The sequence below is a fragment of the Colias philodice genome, chromosome 20, assembly GCF_061535455.1.
Source record: "Colias philodice isolate Cphi_HAF_F1 chromosome 20, ilColPhil1 Martin Lab GWU primary, whole genome shotgun sequence".
In the NCBI taxonomy this organism is placed as follows: Eukaryota; Metazoa; Arthropoda; class Insecta; order Lepidoptera; family Pieridae; genus Colias; species Colias philodice.
The window spans coordinates 788,047-815,783 of NC_143105.1; the positions used below are offsets into that span (position 1 = coordinate 788,047).

The 27,737-nt window shown below is 33.7% G+C and overlaps 2 protein-coding genes across 2 annotated transcripts; one reads left to right on the forward strand and one right to left on the reverse strand.

Moving 5' to 3' along the window:
• Nucleotides 1-4,306: 4,306 nt before the first annotated feature.
• Nucleotides 4,307-9,833, forward strand: LOC149479218 (uncharacterized). The gene is made up of 5 exons (XM_089707885.1): nucleotides 4,307-4,696; nucleotides 4,987-5,132; nucleotides 5,962-6,051; nucleotides 6,352-6,476; nucleotides 7,751-9,833. Exons 1-5 carry the CDS (start codon nucleotides 4,493-4,495, stop codon nucleotides 7,888-7,890), a joined length of 705 nt encoding a protein of 234 aa, XP_089564011.1. The 5' UTR covers nucleotides 4,307-4,492; the 3' UTR covers nucleotides 7,891-9,833.
• Nucleotides 9,834-9,956: 123 nt separating this feature from the next.
• On the reverse strand, nucleotides 9,957-27,363 carry mas (trypsin-like serine protease domain-containing protein masquerade). Its single transcript, XM_089707832.1, has 14 exons — nucleotides 27,133-27,363; nucleotides 17,607-17,756; nucleotides 17,079-17,192; nucleotides 16,313-16,506; nucleotides 15,129-15,326; nucleotides 14,572-14,699; nucleotides 14,049-14,173; nucleotides 13,565-13,768; nucleotides 13,052-13,123; nucleotides 12,618-12,777; nucleotides 12,086-12,273; nucleotides 11,714-11,803; nucleotides 11,341-11,495; nucleotides 9,957-11,065 (listed from the first exon to the last, which is right to left on the reverse strand). Exons 1-14 carry the CDS (start codon nucleotides 27,215-27,217, stop codon nucleotides 10,898-10,900), a joined length of 2,031 nt encoding a protein of 676 aa, XP_089563958.1. The 5' UTR covers nucleotides 27,218-27,363; the 3' UTR covers nucleotides 9,957-10,897.
• Between the last annotated feature and the right edge of the window lie 374 nt (nucleotides 27,364-27,737).

The following is a 27,737-nucleotide window of genomic DNA, read 5'->3' on the forward strand; positions in this document are numbered from 1 at the left end:
TTTATGATCTAAGTTATAAAGTTGAATTTAGAACGCGATATTGAACCGCACTCCCCACGAGACAACTTGGAATGAAATACAAATTTAATCTTTATGAATTTAGGGATAGAGTTGAATTTAAAAACTCGTCACTTGAAAGGTCGTAAATTTTTACAACTTTCGTGACACAAATTATTTTTGTGAATGTGTGATTATATTTCAATAGTGTGAGTTACCCTCCCCGCACCAAAATCAGCAGAAAGTTTAGTTAGAACATTTGCCAGCGTACTCCATCCATGACTTAATGATCTATGCACAAACCACACACACACAAAAAGTTAAGGTGCGCTTATCCGGGCAAATAAAATTGCTCAATTCCAGTCAATATTCGTCCACTATGACGACACAACTACATCATGCAATTTACGGCAACGGCAACAAGTATAATAACATAAAAAATTATGGGAAATTCAAATATATAAAACGCGACACCATTGGTCAGAGCAAACCTTAGATTTGTCATGAACACAGAACAAGTAATAATATGGTCATGAACTGTGACGTCACTCGAAGCGCGCCAAATGGCCGCATCGTTTGAATTGTCGATTTGAGTTGGGTTTTTGAAGTGAAACTTCTTTATCGGGGTTGGAAAAAATTTTGTGTAACATTTTTCGTTACGCGTGACATTTTTCCGTTACGCGCCATCTTTTTCTTATCCCTACCACGCGTGATTCGATGTATTTCTGTAAAGTTACATATTATAGTAAATTATTTTTTGAAAAATAAGGTCATAAAGTAGTTTCACTTCTTACGTGTGTAAACGCACACATTTTTTAAACATTTTTTTTTATATACTTCTAATTACTTTTTGGCTGCGAAATTTTTCTCCCTTTTATGTATAAAATGTTGTAAACTATCGGATAAAAAAATAAAAAAAATCATGCATATTCCTTAATGAGTATTCGCTCCTTATTCGCTCGCTATTGACGACAATGGTCTTGTCGCTCTCCCCACAGAAGCAAGACGGCAAGCCGCAAAACAAACAAGTGCAAGCAATATAGATATTAAAATTGCCTGGAATTTCCAAGCCTAATGGATATTCGGCAATTTGAATCTGCGACATTGAGCGATATTAAATATCTATATCTGGATCAATTATTAGAAGAAATGTCGCCAAAATAGTTGCCGCAAGGTTAGGCATGACGAAAGATTTTCAAAACCTCTTCCATAATGTGTGTATACGTTTATTAAACAAGAAAAACCCTATATTTCGCTAATATACTTAAATTTAACGAAGATAAAAGCTATTTTTCAAAAAATATTTATTAACTGTGCCAAAACAGCTCACAGGTGTCATGGCGTAGGCGTGACGTCACTATTACGTAAATACGTAATTATCTGTATGCATAGCGAAGCAAACTTAAACAAATATTTAATTATTAAGTATTATAGAATCTAATTTCAAAGTTTATAAGTGGTGTGCAGTATTGCAATGTGAATCTACATAAAATAATACCCAAAGAGAAAATAATATGAAATGATTGTATAAATTGGACGGAGAGAAACCCGAACCACATATTCGTGAATTCGCAATTATATTTCTGTTCTGAGTCGATAAAGCATACGTTAAAAAATAGAAAATAAATAAAAATGCGTATACTCAACATATTCATAACAACAAAATATACCTGACGCGAAGCTGTTTACATAGACGTGACGTCACGCGTGTTTCAGTCAAGATGGCCGACTGCAGAATTTCAATGTTTTATTTTATTGATAATCTCATTAATCTTAATGTTTTTACTATTTCTAAGTGACTATTTTTAATTTATTTATTATAAATTTTCCCTTAAAAACACTAATTCGATCATTTATGGATACTGTCGTCATGCCTATTGTAGATAAAAACGAGAAGCATCCTTTGTAAACCATTAACCAACCTTAACAGTGGAATGCAGAAGTGACCGATGAAAATATATTCAGTTGGTTTTGCTCTACGATTCAGCCATTGTAATTTTCTGCTAATCATATTCTGATTAGCAGAAATTAACCGAGTGAGTATTCCAAATCATAAATAACAAATTATATCCTTATATGAAAAAAGCTTATCATGAAATAGGCACAGTTTATATATTTTTTGTTAATTGGCTATAAACTTACTTAATGATCTAAGACTTATATAAAGCGTCTTATTCACGGTCAATCCCCGACGTACGTCGGCTCAAGGCCGCGGTGCTGGATGTATCCTACTGACGATCGTGCGCGCATCAAGCATGGCTAGGGTTGCCAACTTTTATTTGAAGAAATAGAGTATATCTGATTTTAAAGGAGGTAAATAAAGAGTAAATAAATATTTTTAAAAATGTATTTTTTTGTACTTTTTGCAGTAACTAAGAATTTTTCATTATTTTTAAATGAATGTATATGAATCCAAACATTCCAAATCTAAATTTATATATTTAAAGAGCTCATTTTTAATTAATTTTTAATGAAGCTCGGTTTCTCTCTTCCCGCCACTTCACATTCATGACCGAAAAGACTCTTTCAGTAAATGCTAAAGTGGCGGGAACAGAGAGTATATAGCTAATCATTTTTTTTTAAACAAACAAATTCGTCAAGATATTTTTTTTTTAATAAATTGCCATTTTTCTGCAGTGGACTTTAGCATAAAATCTGTGTTATTCAACAATTCGCCTTGGAGTTCTTTTAAAATAATAACTTCTGAATATAAACTGTCCATGTGTACAAGGTTGATCCAAAAGTAATGATAATTGGGATTTCCTGTGTACATAAAAATCAAAAATAACCGTTTCTTGCTTGCTCATGTACTCACTAAGTTATCACAAAAAAATCATATCAATAGGCCACGTTTCCAAGTATTTACATTAATTTCTGTTGGCAACACTAATCTGCTGTACGTCCGCGCTATTCACTGTCCATCTGCACGACGTTCGCGGTGGTGGGGATGCTTGCTGGATGAAAAGTTGGTCGTGCACATCCAGCAAGATAATAATAATAATTATTGACGTACGTCAACGCTATTCACCACAGACATAGATAGACTACGCAAGTACCGCGATCTGTATGAAAACCAAGCGTGTCATATTTTTTGTACTGACCTTGACGCGTTATGACGTCACGAGCGCTTTTTAGTGATGGTAATTTCATTTTACGCTAAACGATTAGGACGCCACTCGCGCGGCGATTCTAGTATCGTCCTATCCCATCGAAGTAAATCGAAAGAAATCAGATAAAACTAGATCTATGTCTAAGAGGTAATTAAATAAATGAATCGTAATCGATTACTAAATCGATTCAAGACAGAAAAATGATAATTACCATAGACAGAGGAATGATAAAATAAATTTATAAACCTTTTAATATTCTAACAAGTAAACTAATGTGTTTTAGCTTTTTCTTACATATGCCCATTGAGTTACCGTGTACTACGTACTAGAGAGGCCATCGAAAGAAAGTAATGAAACTGTCAATCAATCAATCTTTATGTCCCGTTGCATCAATCCATTTTTCTTTTATGTTCGGGTTACTTGGAAAACTGAAAAAACAAACATAGTCTAAGCAATAAGGAGTTTTGACAAAAAAAATCTATGCCTTTTTTTCTGAAAAATTGCTCCTTCAAATTATCATTTTTCTGTTCGATTATAAAATCGATTAGAATCGAGAACTGTTGCATCAAATGAACATCACTAACCACAAAATTGGACAGAAAAATGAGAAGACGCTATTCATTGCTTGTTATCATACGACTCGATCTTTACCGTGCCAAGTAAAAGCCGCAATGTATTCCGAATCATTTCGTATGATTTGGTATCCGTGTTTGTCACGATCGTTTTCCACAGATATTCTTTATTTGATTTTAAAATAAATAGTGCATATTCTGATTAGAAAATTACTTACCGGTGGAAGGAAACATCTCTGCTAACTCGGCCACTCACAGCTGTGGAGTTTCTACAGTTTATAACGGCGTAATTCGGCATTTTACTTTATTCAGCTTCACGTCTTTCCTTGGCGAACTGCAAGCGCGGACTGAGTGTAGGCCAGCGTCAAGTAAGTTTCATAATCTTAGTTTGGACACGGGAAGTACATACACTCGCTTAGTCTATCTTGATACATGTCTGTGCTATTCACCGTCGTTTTGCGTCGTGCATCGTGTATGACCTTGGCGGGACGTACGTCAAGATGGACCGTAAATAAGACGCTTAAAGCATAGGCTTTATTTTATACTGTATCTGTGAATGAAATCCCGAAAAAATTCGAATGTCAAGTTGACATTTTTAAAATACCTTGCCATTGGCGTGCCGCGTGACATTTACGCGGCGTTAAATGGTTATGAAGTTTTGCTATTTTTGCAGTTTTTTCCAGAAAATATAGAAACATCAAAATATTCATGATACGTTTGACGTATTTGTAGTTTGCTGTGCCTTCCATTTTTTATGTACACTCATTATTTAGTAAAATACTAGAGTATTTCAGTTTCGGCGCTTCTACGAAAATGTTGATCGAAACTTTGCATGGTCTGCATGCTACAAGCATAACACTGAACGAAAGGTTCACTCTACTGGCCCAAGCGCCTCCTCCACGGGTTATAAGACCAAAACGAAGATCTGTATCTCAATCCTATTCAAACAAAGGCTTTAATTATGGTAACCAGAACCTCTTAAAACAAATTGTTCAGCAGTTGGAACAAGCAAATCGAGTAAGTTGTAATTACTTATTATTTATTATGAAATTTATAATAATAATAAAATATATATAATAAAATTTTCTATACATCTGAAATATAACTAATAAAAAATTGATGAGGAACATCTTGTTTTTGATATCTTTGCACATCATAAGATAAAAATACTATAGAATGTTAAGAATTTTCTATTATACATTCAACAGTCTATTAAATTTAACATTCTTTTATCTAGTCTATAGTGTAGTTGCCTCTATTTTGAAGTTTATCTACCAGCAATTTCTACATATTAATACTTATTTCAGAAAGTAGTTAAGCAGCGACTAGGTCTTAGACGTTATGGCAGTGAAGGCAATTTGAACAAACTTCAGAGATCAAATAGCACTAGTAACCTTTCCCAATTTGGTGTAAAAAGCCGGCTTTCATGGAGACAGTCTAATGGTAACCTTAGGTAAGTAATTTTATGGGTGAAAGAGATGTTTACCAATAAAAATAACTATGTTAAAAACAACCGACTTCAAAAACGGAAACTCCTCCTTTTTTTTAAGTCGGTTAAAAAGTTAAAATTGGGAGCATGTATTGCAATTTCATTTGGGCAACTTACACATTGGTGTTTGCTATTCACCTTGCGACTGGATAAATATTTGAAGAAACATTAATAGTATATCACTTTCGATGCACGAAATATGATATGTCCAAATAACCGCTCTATGAAATGATAATGCATCAAGTCTCAAGACGAATAACAGTTACATTGCTTAAATAGCATGTTCGCTATTTGCAAGTATGTGTCATTGCACCATCATAGTTTCTACTTTTATTTTTATTTTACTTTTATTTATCTGTGCAGTCAAAAAACATTTATAGCTAATGCTATAAATGTTATAATTAACATTCAAATGCTTTATAGGAACAAATTTTTAAAGAACAGAAAAAATTCACAAGGCAGGCCTTGTGATCGAATCCTGATTTGAACCCGCGTTTTTCAAAAGAGTAGAATAAATTTGATTACTGGCACATCACAAGTGGCCGAGAAGTTGAAGGAGATGCCTGGGAGTGACGAAGGATGCGGGTTTGAATCCTGCATCATGATAGAATTTTCCCATTCTTTAAAAATTTGTAAATTACCTAGTTGTTAAATTAAGTCTCTTTTGTCTGGAAGAGATCGTTGTTTGAGCAATAAGACCGACTGTTGTGCTTTTTGACTTATTGTTTATTCTCTTTTGTAATTTTCTATTATAATTTTTTGAAATTTTATATGACCATTATTTTTACACCAGATCATCAGCATTTAACAATCAGTTTGGATGGCGAAGCCGTGCGTTTGTGCGGCGCGGTACAAGAATAGGACTTACGCGAGGCAGAGTTAGGTAATATTTCTAAGTTTTTTAATATTAATGCTTAAAATGAAAATAAGTGAGTGTGAATCTGTGTGAGTTACATTGTCATGGTGTACTGCGTATTAATCAATTACTTTGATGTATTTTATGTTTTTGTAACATACAGAAGAAATACAGAGCTACTAAAATAGTCTACACATAATATTAACTTCATAATTCCTGTTTTAAAAATATTATTCTAAGATTTTAAATTCTGTGTCTGTTCTTAAAGATCTAATCAAGCACAGCTGGCGTTTTATGCTATGTAGTAATTTTAAAAATTCTCCCCAGGGGTAGAGGTGGTCGTCAACAGTTAGGCAGATTGCAGAACCAACGCCGCACTGTGGGCCAAAACGCACGTGGGCGGGGTCGGGGACGAGTGCGGGGACGGGGACAGGGACGGGGGAACAATAGAGGTGAATATGATGTACTAGCTTTCCACCTGCGGCTTCGCCCGCGTTTTCAAAGAAAAACCCGCATAGTTCCCGTTCCCGTGGGATTTCCGGGATAAAACCTATCCTATGTGTTATTCTGATGTATAAGCTATATTGTGGTAAAGTTTCATTCAAATCCATTTAGTAGTTTTTACGTGAAAGAGTAACAAACATCCATACTTACAAACTTTCGCTTTTATAATAGTAGTAGAACTAGCAAGTTTGAGTTTGCTTCCATAAGGCATTTTTGGAGCTCTTTTTGATGCAGTGCTTCTATTAGTTGTGTGTGATGTCGTAGAGCTTATATTCCTAAGGGCGGCCGTACACGGACCGCATCAAACAGTTGAGACCGAAGGCTAGAAGCGACCGCGCGGTGAACTATAGACATTCATTCACTGCCGTACACAGACTGCTCGAGCTCGGCTTCAAGCCGTCAACTGCGCGGTTTGTAGCGACCGCTCGAGCCGTCCGTGTACGTCGCTCAGCCGTTAACTGCTCGAGCTGCCCGTGCACGGCTGCTCTAAGGCCTACTTACTAATCTAGTATACATAATATAATAAACGCTAGTGTGTGCTGACTCGCAGCAAAATCTATTGCCTTGTCATCCTAGTCTACGTAGGTTTTAAGTTTTTCTTGATAGATTGACTATCGAAAAAAAAAAACTTAAAATTTAAATCAATACTTCTTGAGATTAGCTTGTTCAAACAAACAACTGAGTTTCATTATATACAGTATTTAAGTTTTTACTGTTGACTTTTATTTCATGTAAAACGTTGTCACACCCCGGACACTCCATACAAAATTATTGTTTTGACAGTCACACTGTAGAGACTGCAAATGTGTGTGTTAACGCTTTATGGTTGGCACATTTGTGACTAGCGTAAAAAAAATTCGCGTTTTTCTGATGAAATACATCCGTAAACAGCACAATATCTAACCATTTTCTACGAAAAACGATAATCACAAATCCAAAATAATAAAAAAAAAAAAAATTACTTGAAGTCAATTTGATTAATGTTGTCAATCTTCGTTGCGTATCGTCCTTGCAGAAAAATGCGGACCATTTTTAGACTGATCGTGCGGGGTGAGGTAAGTGTTTAATTTTGGCGGGAGGCGGAGAGTGTCCGTTCTGTAGCGTTTAGCTACTATTATGTATTCTGTGACGTTGTTATATTTTGTACTGTTAGAAAATTAACTCACCTAAAGATTCCATGCTTAAATGCAAGCAGCTTTCAATTAAGTAATTTATTTTCCAGCGACAACTCCAAATGCAAAGAAGACGGTGCCCACCAAGGAAGAGTTAGACCTTCAACTTGACCAGTACATGGCCAGCACCAAGTCAGCACTGGATAGACAACTTGATGCCTACATGGAGAGTGCTGTGAGAACAGAATAAGAGAAAAGAAGAAAAATATGAGATGAGAGGAGTAAAGAAGAGTCGAGAAGAGAGTGATTAGTGATTAGTTTCTTTAATTGTACATGTTATAAAATTTAGTTTAATGGTAAGCGACGCTGAACGTACACCGACTGCTCGAGCGGTCGGTCGTTGACTGCTCGAGCTGTCGCTACAAACCGCGCAGTTGACGGCTTGAAGCGGTCGCGACTGCTCGAGCAGCCCGTGTGCGGCGGTGAATGAATGTCTATAGTTGACCGCGCGGTTGCGACTTCAAGCCGTCGGTCTCAACTGCTTGAAGCAGCCCGTGTACGGCCGCCCTAAGAGCATGTGTTGTCACTTTAGTAAACAGTTTGATTCAAAGACGAGTCATTTTTGACATAGGGATATTTTTCAATTATGCCATACTAGCTTTCCGCCCGCAGCTTCGCCCGCGTTTTCAAAGAAATCCCGCATAGTTCCCGTTCCCGTGGGATTTCCGTGATAAAACCTATCCTATGTCCTTTCTCGGGTATCAAAATATCTCTATACCAAATTTCATGCAAATTGATTCAGTAGTAGCGTTGAGTAACAGACAGACAGACAGAGTTACTTTCGCATTTATAATATGTATTAGTATGGATTTGTAAATTTCAATACATGGTTTCTTGAAAAGAAAAGCAATGCAATGCTTTAAATACAGTGTCCATAAATGATAACAAATGAAAAATTTAGTCTCATTAAATATAAGTTATTAGATAGATTTGTTTACATAAAATATTACTTTTTATTGTATCTCTGCCATTTTTCTTAAAACAACACAGCACAAATGTAATATTGAAATTTCTCGCCTCGGAGCCTCGGATTGTTTCTCTAACCAATTAATAGTAGAAATCAAAGATAATAAAAAAGTAATTTAGTTCGTATGTAATGTTTCGGAAATTGCCTATGAAAAATTTCTAGGTATTAATACTTGCGAAAACTCAGATGCCTAACACTCGTTAAAATTCCATACAAATAGTTGTATTCATTTCCCAATATTTGTTTTACATTGCACAGATGTTACTTGCATACACACGCAACTGTGTGCTTGAAGATAATTCATTGTTATAAAAAATAGTCTTAATTTCTAAAAAAAGGGTGTGCCCAGCATACGTGTCAGAAGTGGAACTTCTTTGGCAAGTTTCAAAGATACCAAAATCGTCGTCTTACTCCATGGCGTGACGGTATTGCCACGACGCGACCTTGGAATTTTACTCTAAACGCGCAAAGAAGTTTCACTTCATAGAAATTAATAGATTAGCAGTTTGCCACAATTCCATTTCAGTAATTTCGTTTTTATAAGTCTTTCATTATAAAAAGTTATTATCTAACCCAAGCAAAACTAAATCCAACAAACCAAATAATATTTCAATTATCCATTTTTAATACATTAAGTAGCTTGTAGTGCTCATAACATGCTTTGAATTCACATATTTTATTTTTCTAACACAAAACATACTTCAGAGATTAAATTTTGTGTGAACCTGTTCCTTACAAATACTAAAGTAAAGAATATATATTATAAAAATATTTTTTGAATAGTAAATAAATAGGATTGGAAAAATGTCTTACGTATTTCACTTTGTGGAATTGACACATCTTTAGTATATAAATGCTTGAATTTTTATTTTAAAAACCAAGAAAAATAAAAACTGTTGAGCTTTTAGCACATAACTTTAGTTATTAACGTAAATAGAAGAAGTGACTTATTTCAAATTGTGTTGATTTAGATATATTTCATCCAAAAGTCAGCGCATATACATATTACATATATCTTTAAGTTAGTATTAAGGTTTGCTATTTTGTTTATATTTTCTCTTTTTTGTATACCTAACTAAATAGTAAATACTTGTTTCTTTTTAGGTTAATTAAAATCTTGACAATGTAAATACATATGTAAGGAATAAAAGTTGGATTTTGTACAAGTTTTTTTTATTACTTAAAAATACCAATTTAGTATCAATAATTAGGTATCTAGGCTAACTTAAAACCACTAAGTACTTAGTGGATGTTAAAGTATAAGGATTATACATATAAAAAAAATAACACTTTTTATAAATCTTTTATTAGAAAACAGACTAAAGTACATTTTACAATGTGCTACCATAGACTACATCCACTCTTAGATAAAAACTAAGCTTGAATAACAAATATCTATTTACACATCTTAAAATTACTCAAGTACAAATAAATACCTCTCTTTAATATATCGAAGGAAAATTGTGCGTAAATGTTTTTATTTTTTATTTCCTCGAATTTAATTTTGAGTAAGTATAAATATTTCTTAGATAATGTTCCAAACATGAAAATAAATACATAGTTTAAAAGTGGAGAGTAACTAAAAACTTACAGTAATTATTCTATAATAAATAAATTAACCTATAATTAGGAATAAAATCGTATTTACATTATTTTCTTAGAAAATAAAATATAAATAGAGGAATAAATGCATTTCTTTTAATTTTGTGGGATAATTGCCCACAAAGTAGGTAGGTAATATTATGAACACAATGATTACATATTATTATTGATTAAAAAAAGTAAACAATTTAAAAGATTCAGATTCCTAATAATAATTTATAGCACCCTTATCGAAATATTTAAGGAAATGAAAAATATAAATGCACACTGGTTACTATCATACGAGATTTTGTGTAGTTTCGTTCCAAATTAAATGCAATGATAAATAAAATTAAGGTTTAGATTAAAATATAAGTGATATTCAAGACCTCATCAATAGCCGGGTTTTAAATTGATAATTTATTGCAAAAACAATGTTTACCTGTTAAAGTTTATTCATCTCGATTTTATCGTCACAGATTTATTTCATAGTGTAATAAAAATCTTTTAAAAATAAACCGAACGAACTTTTACCCTATCTCAACAAAAAAAATTGTTTTTTCTTCTTCTGCTTAAACTAAAATTTTAGTTTCGCGCGCAATTCTTTATGGTACGGGACTCGGGAGGTACAGATAACATATTTCATAGATTACAGATTATTAACGGATATGATTTGATTGATCCAGCCAATAAACGAGGAAACCTTAACGTAAACTCCTGGCACGTCTTTTCGTCCACAACCGAAGCCCCATGATACGAGACCTACTAATTCGTAAAAACCATCGTCTTGACATACTAGAGGGCCGCCTCCGTCTCCCTGTAAGTGAAAAAATAATTTTATAAGCATATTGCATATGATTTTTCAAGCTATTCAAAATAATGAAATATGAATTTAAAATGCAAATTAAAACGCAAATTAAAATTACTAACAGTAGTAGGTACTGAGATAATTTGTGATAATACGCAATTTGTAATGTGTACAATATAAGGTACAATATGTTAATACCACGATGTAGAGTAGAATATATTTTTAGATAGCAATGGACAATTTTTCGTGAATTTATGAGCTGATCTAAACAAAAGAAAACTCACCTGGCACGCGTCATTTCCTTCCTCACCTCCCGCGCAGAACGAACTGGCGGGAAGAATGAATATCTTTTCGGTCACTGCGTTCACTTTTCGAATGCATTCCGCGTCACTCACTATGGGTAACTCGGCTTCTCGGACTCGAAGCGGTATGGGACCGCCTATAATTTATAAAATAAATTTAATAAATAGGTTTTAGGAATGTGTAAAAAAAGAATATATCAATTACGTTATTTTCTTACATAATCTTCTTCATTTTTTTTCTGCAATGGAATAAATGATGACAGTGGATTTTATTCTTTAGTGAATTGAAAACATTTTCATAGCATTTATGTAAAGATTTGTTTTGAATTTTGATTATAAGTATACGAGAACTTACTCTCTCCCATGTAACCGTATCCGGTGACAGTACAACGTTTTCCTGCGGCATGGCTCACTCCGCGAGCCGGCAAGCACACCAGACATACGCCTTAAAATATACAATTTTATTCATTTGTGACAATGAAATAATAATAAAAAATACTGAAGTGATTATTACATTGAAAATACATAATCTGTTTGAGACCTGTTAGAATTCGTACACAATTCGCTTATGTGTTGAATTTCGGTTTATAAAAAACACATGAATATGATTTATTTTGAAGAAATTAAGTATGCATTATAAATTATAACTACCTCCAAAAATATTATTTAAGAATATTTCCGACATTGTATAAAGTTACATCGCACAAAAAACAATAAATTAACCAACCTTCCTTGAGCTCCGCTTTCCCATGCAGCTTCAGCAGCGCGATATCGTTATCAAGGGTCTGGCTATTGTGGTTGTGGTGGATGTACGTGGTGGCCACGCGGAGGGTCTGCGCGCCGGGCGAGCCGTACTTGCGTGTCAGGTCGTGGTCGCCCACGCGGACGTACATCGCGTCGCCGGAGCGGACGATGCTGGGGAAATAGTATATAAAGTTAGTTTATTTAGTCATTTTTTGAAAATTGAATTTATCAAACTTAGTTTAAGGACCGTTACATAAAAAAAATTGTAACCCAAATATAAATTATGCAAGTGGTTGCCAATGACAATAAGGTTCGTATTTATTTATTTTTTCATGTGTTTACAGTTTATGTGTCGGGACTCTGAACCAGATAGGTAAGACCATGGATTTTATAAGAACATACTTATTTAAAAGTGCAAAAACGTTTCCTTCAGAAGATATTACATGAAGAAAATTCATGTAAAGAAAATATTGTAGTTTACTGCAACAAAATCATTTACTCATTCATTCACTCACTTGGTAACACAATGCGCAGCCGTAAGCACCCACTGCGTGCCAACCAGCGCGGCTCCACAGATGTACTGGTTCAAGCTGTTGATCAGCGCTGTCTGCCAGCACCACTCGCCGCGCTCGCCGTCCTCGCCGCCCATCACGCGGCCCGCGCGGGATGATGTGCCTGGGCATAGACAAAAGGATGTAGGGTTGAGCTTTTTTATGAGACCATAGATTATGAGATAATAGACAATGTAGAGTCAAACTTTCAAATTTAAAATAAAAGAAAGTTTGTTCGTCAGCGAATGCCGACTCGTGAATCGTGATAATCTTTACGTCTTTATATGATGCTTTTTGCGATGCGATAATGTCGCCCACGTAATAATCTAATAAAGGTATGTAGTTTTAAAGGAAACATCGTATAATTTGTAAAAACAAGATAGAAAAGAGTTTATTACCTTTAACCCCACAAACATATTTGTTGTATTTTTCGGGTGCTCGTAACGACGTCGCGTAATTCGGTTCGTATGCTGAAAAATAATAAAATCGTCTTATATAGGTAATCTATGTTTTAACTTTTTTCAGATCAATTGTGAATTTCATGAACCAGTTTTATGTAATTTTATATACAAAAAAACTTTATTACTTATTTCTTTATTCGCATCAACATCACGCCGCAGAGCCCAGCGCGCTATGTGCGGTCAGTGTACTGTTATATCCCAAGACTGTATGCACCAAGAAGCTTATATCTAATACACTGGAGATTTCAGTATGAACATTAACTTGTAACAAGAAAATATGGCCTTGAATGACGCCTGTATGTTTTTTTATCCCTTTCACACCCAACTTGGCGAACATATTTTTATCAGGTATAACTGTAACCTGTCTCAAATGCTCATAAGCAACATAATATAAAATAACCAGGTTAAAATTAAAATCTTTCTTTGAATAATTAAAATAATAAAACCTACGCATAGGCGTTGTATGAGGTGGTGTGTAAGTCGGAGCGGGCGTGTACGTATACGGGGTCACGTATGTGTGCGGCGGGTGAGTGACCGCGAGCGGGAACGAGTCGTTCCTGTTGATCCCCATCGCTTCTAGAACTTTCGATTTTGGCGCGCAACACTGCGTTCCCGCCTTTTTGCATTTGAACACGTCTGTCATTTCTGCGTTGCCTGTAAAAAAAAATAATTTGAAGAAATTAAAAGTGCCTTGTTTAGATTCAAATGATTAAAATAAACTGTGAAGCATTCTGAATTGGTTTAGAAGCATTTAAAAGCTAAGTTTATGATCACACTGATATAAGGAAGTAAATCGATCAATGAAAAATAACGATATTATTTAGTCTTCTGTGCTTTATAATAAACATCTTACTCGTTAAAGTTCTCACGATAAAGTCCTATAATTTCATACATTAAAACATGTCATAAATTATAATTTTAGATTAATACTTACGGAAACAAGTGAAAGACAGCAAGGACACGATGCATGAGCCAGGACAGTCAGGCCGCGGGTCCACAGGCGCGGGCGTCGTGGTCGTAGTGGTCGTGGTGGTCCGGGGCGTTGTGCGGGGTGGTAGCCTTAATATATAAAACGGTTTATTTATCAATTGTAATATAAGCGAAGATTATTTTAAACTGTTTTACTGGTAGACTGGTTGGTCCCTAAAGGATATAAGTAGGTTTGTTGTATTTTTTTACCACTTTTTATAGTGTATCGATTATCCAAATAATTGTTTAATTTTAATATTTGCTGTAGGATTACTACTGCCTACTTAAGAAGATACTTCTTCTTCATTTTTTTACTTACATAATTTTTGGCGTATCTTAGATACGTCCGTATGTTATTTTGATCATAAATAGTAAATACTACTTCAATTCTAGTTTTGAAGTTCTATAGGTTTTGAGGCGATCGTTATTTGTTTTTATTTATTTCTTAACTGTATACTTATATCTTTTTAAAATCTAAAAGCACGAACCTAGTATTATCACAGCAGATGGAGCCACTGAGCTTACAATTGGTGTGTGACAGGAGCACGGCGGGTCGCTCACAGAAGGCAGCCATTATGTTCAGCAGGCAGTAACCAGGGCAACGGGGGAGGGGGGCCTGGAATATGGAATTTATTAACTGAGTGTGAAAGAAAGAGGGTTATGTTTTTCGAAAGTGTAGTTGTTAATTTTTTGTGTGAGTATGTTTGTGAATATGAAAACTGAGAGAATGTATAGATTATGTTTTTGAGTTTCAGTGATTTTATTTATGTACCTAATTTTAATTTCTCTGTGCAGTAAATAGTATTTAGTAGTAGGTATTAAATAAAAGAGCGTTGAAGAGTCATAGTCAATACAAAAAAAGATTTAAATTACAATGTTAAATCATAACAACAAGTTCCAAGGTCTTCAAAAGCTAAGAATTCGGTGTTTACTTTATTATGATTACATACATAAATTGGTTCTTTTTCACTCTCAAATACATACCTACCTATAAAATTAGATACATACCACAGCTTGCAATTCTAAGTATATTAAAAAAACTTACCGGAGTAGTAGGCCTCGGCGTGGTACTTGTAGTGGGTCGCCTGGTAGTGGTATCGCCACCATCAGTAAGACAGCACGTGCCTTCTGACGGGCAGACCGCATCTTCATCCACATGGTCGCATAGCAACGCGAAGAGTCCGCTAATACAGTCTCCACGGCACTTGCGACCTGGTCGTCTGGGTGCTTGTGTTGTTGTGAGCTAATGAAAAGAAAGATAATAAATTGATTACAAAAAACATTACAAAATTTCTCTTAAAATTAAATGAGGCAAACGGACACAGCCTCAGCAAAATGCTGCACAAAAACAGCGCTGATTTACAGGCTGTACCGGCGATTGAGGTTCGTTTAATATTATAAAAATGATAATGATATTTGCATGGACGTATAAAAAAAGACGGACGGTATATCGCCTAAACATTGAGTGAAGCCTAGTAATGGCGGCGAAACATCCATGTGTGTGTGCCATGTTGTCATGGCAACAGCTGTGTTGTTGACAATGGCGGCTGTATTTTTTTCTATAAATTTTGCCGTAATAATTTTGTCATTAAAACATAAAAGGAATAACTTGCTTCCCAGTGGAATGTAATCCCTTGTGTTTTGTTATTTAAAATTGTACTGTTGCGACACCATTTACCACGCAAGACGGCATTTTAAATATTTTTTGTGAAACAGTGACGCAGTTAATCAGTCGGTAGTTCACGACGTAATGGCGGCCGACTAGCTTACTATGGTGAGAGTGTGTGCGTGTTTATTGTCTTTACACGATCGCTAGCTTACTATGGTGGCTTCACGTTGTTTGTTCGTAATACGGAGTCCGTCTTTTTTTATACGTCCATGGATATTTGTATGTAATACAATATATTGCAGGATAAAAGGGGAATAGAATATATGGGTACAGAGAGATTTGACTTGCTATAGATATGAGCTAGCTCTACCACGCTCTACAAGACATCTGTGAAATTATAGAAATGATGAGATTGATAAAAATACATATATCAAAATATTGTATGATTTGCAAATTGCTATATTTCTTTTGACGTATCTTATGTAGTTTTCTCGTTGTAGAACATATGTATTTTAAAATTCATTATGAAATCATTTTAGTTCTTTTCGAGTTAAAAAAAAACTATAATAATAAACGATTAGCAAAACAGTTAACAATAAATTTCCTAGTATATTTCTTACCGCAGTAGTAGGCCGCTTCGTAGAATGCTTCTTCTCATTAGGCACCACCAGGTCTGGTGGTCTACGGTCTCCATACCCATCCTTGGAGACACAGCAAAGCCTACCAGATACGCACAGTCCACCCGAAGTCAGGTAGGCTTCACAGTACTGCGTTAATCGGGACTCTACGCAAACGCCTGGGCAAGCTATGTTACCTGTAAAATGTATTTATTTACGAATGTATTAACTATAATTGCATACTTATTTCAGGTCTATTATCAGATACATTATAGCAATGAACTAAATTTAGATTATTCAGAGAATATCAAGTCATATTAATTTAGAATTCAATACGTTTGAACCACATAGAGCAACAATACCTATAATATTTTTAATTGCAGGCTGCATCTGTACTCTGTAGGTATATAAATCATTTATTTAAATACAATTTATACGTTTTGCTTTCTACTTTTTTCGATTGGGGATTCAAAATAGTTTTGTTTTATAAATGTAAACCAATGTTTATTTATTTATTTATGCTTTATTGCTCAAGATAAATTACAAATTGAGACTTAACCTCGGATACATTGTAACAAACGGCGGCCTTATCGCTAAATAGCGATTTCTTCCAGACAATGTTCTATGGTTTTTATTAACTTCTAAATTAACAACGACATTATTGTTTAGCATTTCGATTTCTAAAAAGACAGCTTCCTAATATTCTCTAATCTGCACAAAAAATCTACATACGAATCCTAATACTAAATAGGGTGTACCTAATAATTACCACTGTCTTTATATTTGTCTGTTTGTCTGGTTGTGGGGTCCTCGTCGTCGTAGTTCTCGGTGGTGGTGTACCGGGTGGTGAACGGTCGTCTGGTGGTCACCATTGTGTCGTTGCCTGAAATAGTGATAGAATTATAAATACAAAAATAATCTATATTTTTCAAACGTAGTCTATTTCTCAAAAGTTCGTATTATTATATTTTTAATAAATGAAACATATGAATACTGAATAGCCCTTGAATAGTAGGAGAAAGTATAACGTTCGTTACAAAATAGTTTTTTAATGTCCTAACAGGAAACCCTCTGCCACTGAAAGTCTTGAATCTTGGTTTCAACAACCATTGCTACAATATTTAGAAATATATTTCAGGTAACTTAGGTTTCAAAAGGTGCAAGAATTGTTCTTTGCTTACCTAGCAGCTTTTAAGTCGCAATAAATCTATTGATATTTGCTCATAATGCAAATGATTAAAAAACAAATATAATAAGTATGAGGATGAAATAACAGAAACAAAGGTTGAATCTTTACCCAGCGGTTCATCAATACAGCATTTCATGGACGGCTTCGGGCACTCGACCTCCTCCAGCACGTTGGAGCAGATGAGCGACGTCAGCGCGTGCATGCACACCCCGGGACAGTTCTTCGCGTCCACCTGGGTGTCCAGCGTGTCCAGGAGCCCTGGAAAATGGGGAAAAATAATATTATATGCGCCAAGATGTCATTTTTATGGTTAGGAACCACAAAAAAAGGAACCCTTCTTTGATATCTGTTTGTCTGTTTTCGTTATTTCAACATTCGCAGGGGTTTCAAAACCTACAGGGTATTTCCCGTGAACACAGAATCTTGTAATTTTGTACTAAGTTAACGTCTTATATCCCAGATATAGGAAAATTTACGAAAAGCATAAATTTAAAGTTATAACATGTAAAAAAAAAACATTTTTATACAGAATCCTCGTTTATTATATTATATCTGGAAAATTGTGATACTTTAAATTAGTAGTTATGTACTAGAAAGAAAGAAAGGGAAAGTATTTATTGACAAACTATGAAGTGAATACGTTATCGGAGCCTCAGCTAACAACAACAGTACGAAACATGTACGAAATACGAATAGGTACGAAACATGAATTACTTAATTAAATTAAAACGATGCGTGATAAGTTCTATTAGTTTTCTTTAATATCTCAACTCCATATATCCGGGAGTTGATAGCAAATAGATGTTTGAATAAGTATAGTTAATCACTAAACGAGTACAGGCTATATCGTATTTTAGTTTCATTGCTGGGGCTGTAAAAGCTTCATCCATAAAACTTATCATCAAATTATATAAAATAAGGTTCGCCTCGGATCAGTCTTCTTAAATTTGTAGCTAGATATAATTATTCAATTACTGAATTTATGTATTAGCGTGTAAAATAGTTATAAGTATGTGTGTATCTGAGCGACATATTCATATTGTGATTAAGCTCGTTAAATAAAGATTAAAAAAAAATCCTACCATTATACTTAACATTCATGACAAGCCTACTATCAGATTTAGTTGCTTCAATCTTTTATCCTTCAATTACATATAACAAGATGCGCAAACATTTTCACCAAACCATTGATAACATGACGCATCCATTCAACTTTTACCAGCTCAATGTTTAGCATGCCGGCGCGGCGCCCGCGCCGCTTTTCAACTAAACGTAAACTACCAACTAGTAGGATAGCTTTCACGATCACAATTATATGTGCTATATGGCGACATGCGTTTTATTTATTTGATTTACGTCTGGCGGAATAGCTGAAAAGCTTTGATTATTCATATTGATCCAAAGTGTGCGCGAATGTTTTAGCAGTCAATCTTGTATTATTTTCTTCCTAGGTACCTATATTGAGATATCTATAGCTTAATATACAGGTGACAATGATTAGTTAAGAGAATAAGAAATGCATCAGACTTAATAGTTAAAATAATGCATCGATACCTAATCGTCACCAATGTCAAGGATAATAATATGTTGGAGAGTGTAATAAAAAGCGCATAAGACTGAGATTTTCAACAACAGATTACAGAATAGATCGGAAAACAATAAACTAACACCAAAGCCTTGCCCAATGTCATTGGCAAGTTTCCACATTCCAGAGCAAGTAAACAGTTGATCGGAGATTGACTATTACCTAACGGTTATCCTAACCAAAAACCGGACCGCATTCCACGTACTGTTACCTCCTTCGGTAAAAAAAGGAAATGGCCTCTGACGTAACCTATAAGAAGAAGCGAGCCGTTTATTGTATTATTTATTAGTGTAGTTTATCGATTTAATCTTAAGATTATTTAAATGTATGGAACTACAAATTAACTTGATTTCCAAAGTCATGCTATTTATTAGGGAGTCATATATTATGTAATACATATTATTATCTTATAACATCGTGTCTTATGTTCTCTTATCATTTCTGAAACTACGTACGATACGGGACGTATCTATCTATAAAATATAATATGTGAAACGAATAGTAATGTGATCAAAAATCGTGTGAAAGTTTGTTATTTGTACTCGTAGACATCTAGACAGGTTTCCATATTATTATGAACTAGCTTCCGCCCACGACTTTGTACGTGCATCCCCGTTCCCGCAAGAATTTCGGGAAATCCTTTCTTAGCGGATGCCTACGTCCTAACATCTACCTGCAATCTGCATGCCAAATTTCAGCCCAGTGGTTTGGGCTGTGCGTTGATAGATCACGAAAGGATCACTATTCACCTTTGAGTTTTATATACCTACTAGCGGTCCGCCCCGGCTTCGCCCGTGGTACATATGAAAAATAGATGTTGGCCGATTCTCAGACTTACCCGATATGCACAGAAAATTTCATGAGAATCGGTCCACCCGTTTCGGAGGAGTATGCAGACTAACATTGTGACACGAGAATTTTATATATATAAGAGATATAGAAGATGAATGAAGAATTTTTAATAACCATCAATTATTATGACGGAAATATAAGTAAATTTATGATTTAATGAAATGTAATTAACAAAAGCACCGCATAATATCCATAACTTATTTTCCGATGTATGTTTCGATAAACAAGATTATCGAACAGAATAAACGACTCACACCATAAAATATAATATTCAATGAACCACACGTAAAATATCATTATTTCCAATAACAATTACGCGTAAACTTGTGTCTTGAATCGTAAACGAGTGCCGTTAGCCGATGACCTAAGAGGAGAAATCGTATGCCGAAAATGAAAGTACATGCAAGTGACTTTAGTACTAGCGGTTGCCATGGTTTCCGTCTGAAGCGAGTCCTTATTCCTTGCCATTGTTGTATGTAATATAAGTTTATAAATCTATACTTAAGACTGTTATATTATATTTAAACACATTAATAAATCAACAATTAATATGTAATAGAAGACTTCAAATAAAACGTCTCTAATTTAATTTATCATATATATGAGCATCCGGAGACCTCGGTCATTCAGTGGGCCACAGATAAGCACCTTTTAATTTTTATGCCTAAGTTTTTAACTAAATATCTATTGAATGTTGTATTCAAAAATGGGTCTTATTAACTTATTATTTGACTGAATTTAGTACATACAATTGCACTAAATTCTTATTAACGGTTCTTCATTACGTATCCAAATCGCACAAATACTCTACTTAAAATAATAAAAAAATATAGTTAAGTCTTTTAGGTACAAAAACAACACCATGGCTCAGTATCAACTGTAAAATAAATAGCTGTCATCGTCTTGATGTAATTAGAACATTAGAGTATACTCGCAGTGTAGAACTGGTCTAATGTCCATTGTAGAAAGTGCCGGTTGGATCTTGACTGGTTTATACAGACGTCCTAACGACTTCAGAGCTATTATGAAATGAAAGTAATAATGTAATACGCTTTTTGTGTATGATAGGTGAAAAATATGTTTTGATATAAAAATGTTACTTGCAACATTTTTCGCTTCAAGCCTGGCTCATCTTCAAAGCGTTGGAGATCTTACTTGCTTGCTTCAGTACATACTGTGTGTAATGATAAATTTGCTTCATATGTATGTATTTGTTTGTTTGTCTTTTAAAACGAAACAAGCGACGATTGACATGATTTTCTGTGTAGAGATGGATAGAAGAGTGGATTCATAGTTTGGTAGGTATTACGCTTCGACCTGTTACAGGAGCTAATACAATTTTCATTCAAACTCAAACATCTCGAACTCAATCATTTATTTATTCAATAACACTTCTTTTAGAAGCACTTTCGAATCCTCCTTACATATTTTAACATTTACTACCGATTCGGAAAACAGTATCTATGGAGAAGAACCGGCAAGAAAGTCCATAGTTGCTCTTCTAAAATCATATCAATATTACAATTCAATTTTACATAATATGTAACTTATATTTAACTACATAGTTAATATATCATAATATTATGCCAAAGAACTGTCCTGTGGTTCTTACGATATAGGAAATCTTGCATAGATACCCACGGCCATGAATCTAATACCTACTCAATTGCCATATATGTATTACTAATTTCAGTTACATCTTCGACGTGCAGAGTGCATTAATACCTAGTAGTGAAAATTTAAATTTAAATAATCACCAAAACCTTTTTAAAATTAAACTACTTAAACTAATTATTTCAATATCTCAAATAAAAAAAGGCATTTCATAAAAAAGGCTCTACAAGGAATAATTCCTTCCATTATGTTATCCGCATTGTTAATTATTGTTAAATTGGTCGATGAATTGGAGCGTTTTCCTCAATTCAAATGAACCGAACAAAAATTATAAGGAAATTATATACAGTAACGTTTATTCATAAATCTTATATAACAATATCAATCGAAACTAACGTCCATCTGTCTAAGACACTATTAATTAATTATAGCCGCTGTCTGTGGGCGGTCATTCACCCGCGAGAAATCGACTGACAACCGACCAGTGTATGTTGATCTCTCTTAGTATTCAGTCCACGTGGATTTTTATAAATATTATTAAAACTTCGAGCTAATCGTTGTATCTTTGTGAGCAATAACAAATAGGAGACAGCAATTTCGTTCGAATAAAATACTGAAAGAAGTTAGTTTTGCTGAAAGAAATAATACATTTTCATCAATAAACTCCAATAAATATATTGGATGAAACGTCCATCACAATGTATTAGTGTTATTATCCTTGAAATTACAAGGAATTCTGCAAATAAATAGTTTTTTTATAAATTGAAAATCTGTAATCTGAAAAGTGCTGCAATCAATCAAAGATACCTTTTGTATGTATTGTTACACAATAAAACCACATGATGTGTGTGTGTGTTTGTTACTCTTTTACACAAATACTACTGAACTGATTACAATGAAATTAATTGAATTAACACATAGGTTTTATCCCGGAAATCCCACGGGAACGGGGACTATGCGGCTTTTCTTTGAATACGCGGGCGAAGCCGCGGAAAAGCTAGTAAATTTATAATGCCTCACATACCACCAAGTTGTCATCCATTTGTTATATAAACGAAATGAACCCTCTACAATATTGTCATAAATTAAATTATGTAAGATTATGAACAATTTAATTACACTTCATAATGTACAAATTACTTAATAATTATTTTTGTTTGTACAATAATTAGATTGCACTTGCTATATTTTACGTGTGTCACGAAATAAATGTCAAACGGTAATTTTTTTTCATGAAATAAGTGTGTGTCATTGAAATCAAGAGTCGTCACTAGAATTGTTTAACCTGTGTAATTTTAATTACATGAATTTGTTCTTAATTTCTAGAGATATTTTTATATGTACAGTAATTTTCTATAGTTTTTCTTACGTTGAACTATATAATATGTAGTCTATTGATAGTCTAGAGTCGAGTGTATGTTTTTACCGATTACAAGATTCGAAGCCGCTTCATCAAAGTGGCTTCTTAGATATTCTGCAGCCTCTATGGGATAGTTAGCTACATATAATTTACAATTCGAACAAAAACGAGTAATTTGCAGACTCATAAGGCTTTGAGTAGCTTTCGTATCTTTTATTATTATTTATTATTTATTTGTATTTTTGTCTAAATTAAGGCAGAAAAGTATTTGTTATATTGGCTCTACAATCCTTTACCTTTAATTCGAAAGTTATCACGTGTTCTTAATTTAAAGCTCTTTAAATACTTATAGTAGTTTATGGTTTAACACACTAAGATAAACCTTAAATATAGCCTACAATATATCATCAATAATTACATTAGATCTCTCCAGAGGACTGTGTTTTTGATAGAGTTTAAAGTGTAGCTGCGTCAATAGCAGAGGTAACTTGTGACGTCGACCGGCACTTTCTCTGAACCCCTTTCCCTCGAGTCCTTGTGACAGAGACGGTAACAAATCATACGACAAACTTTTGACAAGTTAATCATGTTGATCAGCCTTGCACCAAAGGGACTGTCATTTAAGATTAATACCTTTATGGCTAAACTTTTCTTGTGGGATTGAAATCTATATTATAAAGCTGAAGAATTGTTGTTTGAACGCGCTAATCTCAGGAACTACTGGTCCGATTTGAAAAATTCTTTCAGTGTTAGATAGACCATTTATTGAGGAAGACTATAGGCTATATATCATCACGCTAAGACCAACAGGAGCGGAGCACTGTGGGTAAAACCGCAGGGCACTGCTAGTATGTAATATTCTTTAACATAACTAACACATTTTTATTTCGTCTGATTTAGTAATAGAAGAAGATTATTATTTCATAAATTGTTTTCACATTTCTCTAACACCCTCTATACGTTGCATGCACTCTGTCTTGACGATTTACTCAGTCGTGGTGAGCTTTTTAGACACTGTTGAAAATCATCATTATTTTCAATCACTTTATTTAACCGCTATGAAATAAATTTGGTCATCAACATTGACGTATTGAGATTAACAATATATATTTAATACAATGTTACCTAAATAATGTTCGTCAACACATTTTTAAGTTTTTAATAAGCAATTGAAAAAGAAGAGATTAAAATGAATTCAAACTAGCGTGTCGGGATTCGAATCTACATTGCGCGTAATTATTTCAACTGACAAACGACGTGTCAAATAACAAATGATATAATTATATCAATTTTGTTTAACTTCAAGATTGTTCAGTACCTATTTGCGTGAGAATGTATACAAGGAAACATTTTAAAAAATACTTTAAATATAATTCTAATTGTTTTGTAATGAAGTTGTTAGGTAAATAAGTAAAAGTGATCAATTTAATTTAATTTTGCGATCAGGCATTTAAGTTTAGAGTAGACACGGTAATAGTATTATTACCGTGTGATAATGAAAAAGGCATAATTCAATTTACACATAATTCCCAGGAAAATAGGCAAGACTAAAAACAGCCCACGACTAAGGATGAAACAAAATTTTACATAATAACAATAGGTAAAATACAGTAGGTTTTGTGAATATTTTTGATTGGGTTTCTTCAAAGTCTAAGTAGTCACCTTTCAAAATATATTCAGCTAAGGGCTGATTTTTCAATCCTTGGTTAAAACTTATTCATCGAATAACGTATTAAACTGCCATTTCAAAAATGTATTCTAATTGTCCGTATTTGACATTTTACAGGTGACATTTTAAAATGATCGTGTAATACTTTATTGGAATGATAAATTTTAACCAAGGATTGAAAAATCGGCCCTAAACCTACATAAACATGGGTATTTTATTTTCCTTATACGAAATATTATAAATATAGGTACTAACCAAATCTTTTACAAATCAATTTTCAAATCAAAATATAACTTGATAGTTATAAAGCGACATCGCGTGTGAATAATTTGAGATCATGGCTCTATCGTGAGAGAAAACAATTTGTCAATTTATTTTGTTTATCAACTATGTAGTATTATAGTAATTTTATAACAATAAACCAATCTTCGCTTCGATAAATGTTGTTTCATAGACCATTTATGTCAATTGACTTTAGTTGTTAATTCAATTAATTTCATGCAGATATTACATTCTAATTTTCCATAACTTCAGCTCAAATTATGAAACCTGTATAGATCTATCATTGATTAAATGTTAGCGCTTGTAATTAGCGGATATAATAGCACGATAAATGAATAGTAACTTTCTAAAATAACATTTACTATTATTTCAAATTATTCGTTTATATCTGTATAGTTTGTAAACATTTCGTTATATAAAATTACATTAGTGTCCAGGTGTACATCAGAGTGCATTATTTATCAGTTATATTAATCAACAACACTATTATTATTAACGATCATTATCTTCTAGAGCTCTACACTCGTTGATGTCTTTTCAAAGGTATGTAAGTTGTCGTAATTTTAATAATCCATAATCTCAATAATTCTCAGCTAATTATGAATATTATATTTAGAATAGGTTATTTTTTAGGAAAACGATGTCATGGGCATCTTCTAGTGTAGAACTGTAGAATAAATTATCACATAACGTGCTTAACGGCGTACGCACCGTTATCACGACCTCTTACTATCTACCCGCGAATTAATAGTCATTATAACTTATTAAATAATAAATTGATTTCTCTTTTTTATTCGTAAATATATATTTATAATTTAGACTCTTATCTTATTGTAGTATATTTTTTAGAGCATCTGGAAGTTATCGTGTTTTTCTGCAGCTTTTAAAAACAATTCCATGATAATTGTAGCTAACAATTTAATATTAGTTATCTCTACCCATATCTAGATAGAGATTATGTGGAGTATGAATTTATTCTGTTGTTGTTTGTATTGCATTGCATTTGGTTTCTGCGCGTTCCTAATATTTAGGTATCGACGGAAGCATAGAATAAATTATAGTTCATTAAATTTTCGCTTCAATAAAGTTGTGTTTCGATTATAATTACTTATTAGTTTTTGCCTATTATCAATATTTCTCCGCATTTCTGGTTGTACGTATTTCAAATGTTTGTAGAAAATAAGTGATTATGAAGTTATTTGGATCTATTGGAAACATATTTTGGATCGGATTTAAAACAAGATTTTGCCTTGGAAATATTTTTTTGATCGAGAGATATACATATATCATATTAATTTTAGTTTATTATGGATTGTGATATCTCAAGGAACCACTTGTTAATGGATATAGTTTACAACAAGTTTTCTTTTGTTCTATTTGTGTTATCTGTAGACTAATAATAATTCGTGCTTGTAAATTTACACGTAAGACATTACTTTCTTCTTCTTGCTTTCTGACCACTGCTCGCGTGTACTTCAAGTTATCACGCACTACCTCCTATGCCCTAATTAACCCCCCTAAAAACATGTTGATGAATATTTCTGGAATAATATTTTAAAAATATTATTTCATGCAGTTTATAGATGTCATATTTATAAGCTTCAGGATTGCTTACACTGTTTAATGTGATATGATCGCATAAATGTTTATCTATATGTACATAGTAAATCTTTTTCTTAAGCTGATATTTAAAAAATAATGCTTGATAGCTTGATATTTATTGATGTCTGTTAGGATAATATCAATAATCACTACAAATCAAAAGAAATCGCACGCATTCATGAATAATATAAGTCAGAAACCGTTTTTTCTGTGCAATAGAGATCATTACGGTTATAGCACGATTTGGATAGAGTCATAAATCATTTTAGGAGTCATTTAAATAAATATTAATTCAACATTCATCCGATTTCCTATCATTTGCGAGCCGTTTCGCATCAACACACATAAATTCTTAGATGTATTTCTCTGTGCAAGAGACAATACGCTGTTTGCGACGGTCAGAAACAGATTCCCCGTTACTAGTCAGGTGGTAACGGTATATCTCGCCAAATTAGTCCGGAATTTATTCATTACTCGTTTGACCCTGTTATTTATGTATGTAGGTTACTCATTTGGCCCGACGTTGTGTGAAAACTATGAGTTTAACTGTAATTATAATTACAATTAACGTGTACTTAATGCATAAAATTTAGAAGAGTACAGTTAACAAAATTACCGTTAATTATTTACTCTATCAATAAATGTATTTTTTATTAAAAAATAGAGTTACCTGACAAGAAAGAGCTCGCGAAGGATTCATCCTGAGAGCGGGAGAAAGGCAGAGCCAGTAGTAATGCCACAATAATCACTTTCATGGTGCACGTCACTGGGTCAGGAGCGCGTGCGCATGGCGTGCGGGCGCCGCTTTGCGTTACCGTACACTAGCCCTAGTGCCCGGAGCCGCTGTGGTTGCCAATAGCGACGGAACTCGGCCGCAGAGTAAGGTATGCGAGCGATCGGTAGAACTGTTACCCACTTTCTGCCTTCCTGTTGCCGTTTCCGACGAGACAATGTCAATGCAACTTACGGGTCAGTGATGGTTTTTAGATCGTGGGATGTTTGAATGTGCTCTATGTGATGAGAAATATATTGAGTAATGAATATGAGTTCATTTTAGGTCAAAATCGATCCCATTGTGAATAGACTTTATTGAATAAGTAGGTATATTGATATAATTAAACGAATGATGAATGTACCATTAGACAGTAAGTAGGTGTTTTTATGTCAGAGCAAGCAAAGGAGCAGGTGGGCCACCTGATGTTAAGTGGTCACCATCAATTTGTTATGATGAACTTGTAAATTTTTATAGAGCATTAATATCTTTAAAATTATACA

What these genes read in the sequence shown, in the direction of transcription:
- LOC149479218 (XM_089707885.1), top strand. Translation starts at nt 4,493, where the DNA reads ATGTTGATCGAAACTTTGCATGGTCTGCATGCTACAAGCATAACACTG. An exon ending in AGTTGGAACAAGCAAATCGA is followed by an intron (nt 4,697 to 4,986) that starts GTAAGTTGTAAT and finishes TACTTATTTCAG; the next exon opens with AAAGTAGTTAAGCAGCGACT. An exon ending in CAGTCTAATGGTAACCTTAG is followed by an intron (nt 5,133 to 5,961) that starts GTAAGTAATTTT and finishes TTTTTACACCAG; the next exon opens with ATCATCAGCATTTAACAATC.
- mas (XM_089707832.1), bottom strand. Translation starts at nt 27,217, where the DNA reads ATGAAAGTGATTATTGTGGCATTACTACTGGCTCTGCCTTTCTCCCGC. An exon ending in ATCTGCTGTGATAATACTAG is followed by an intron (nt 14,174 to 14,571) that starts GTTCGTGCTTTT and finishes TTATATATTAAG; the next exon opens with GCTACCACCCCGCACAACGC. An exon ending in GCTGTCTTTCACTTGTTTCC is followed by an intron (nt 13,769 to 14,048) that starts GTAAGTATTAAT and finishes TTTTTTTTACAG; the next exon opens with GCAACGCAGAAATGACAGAC.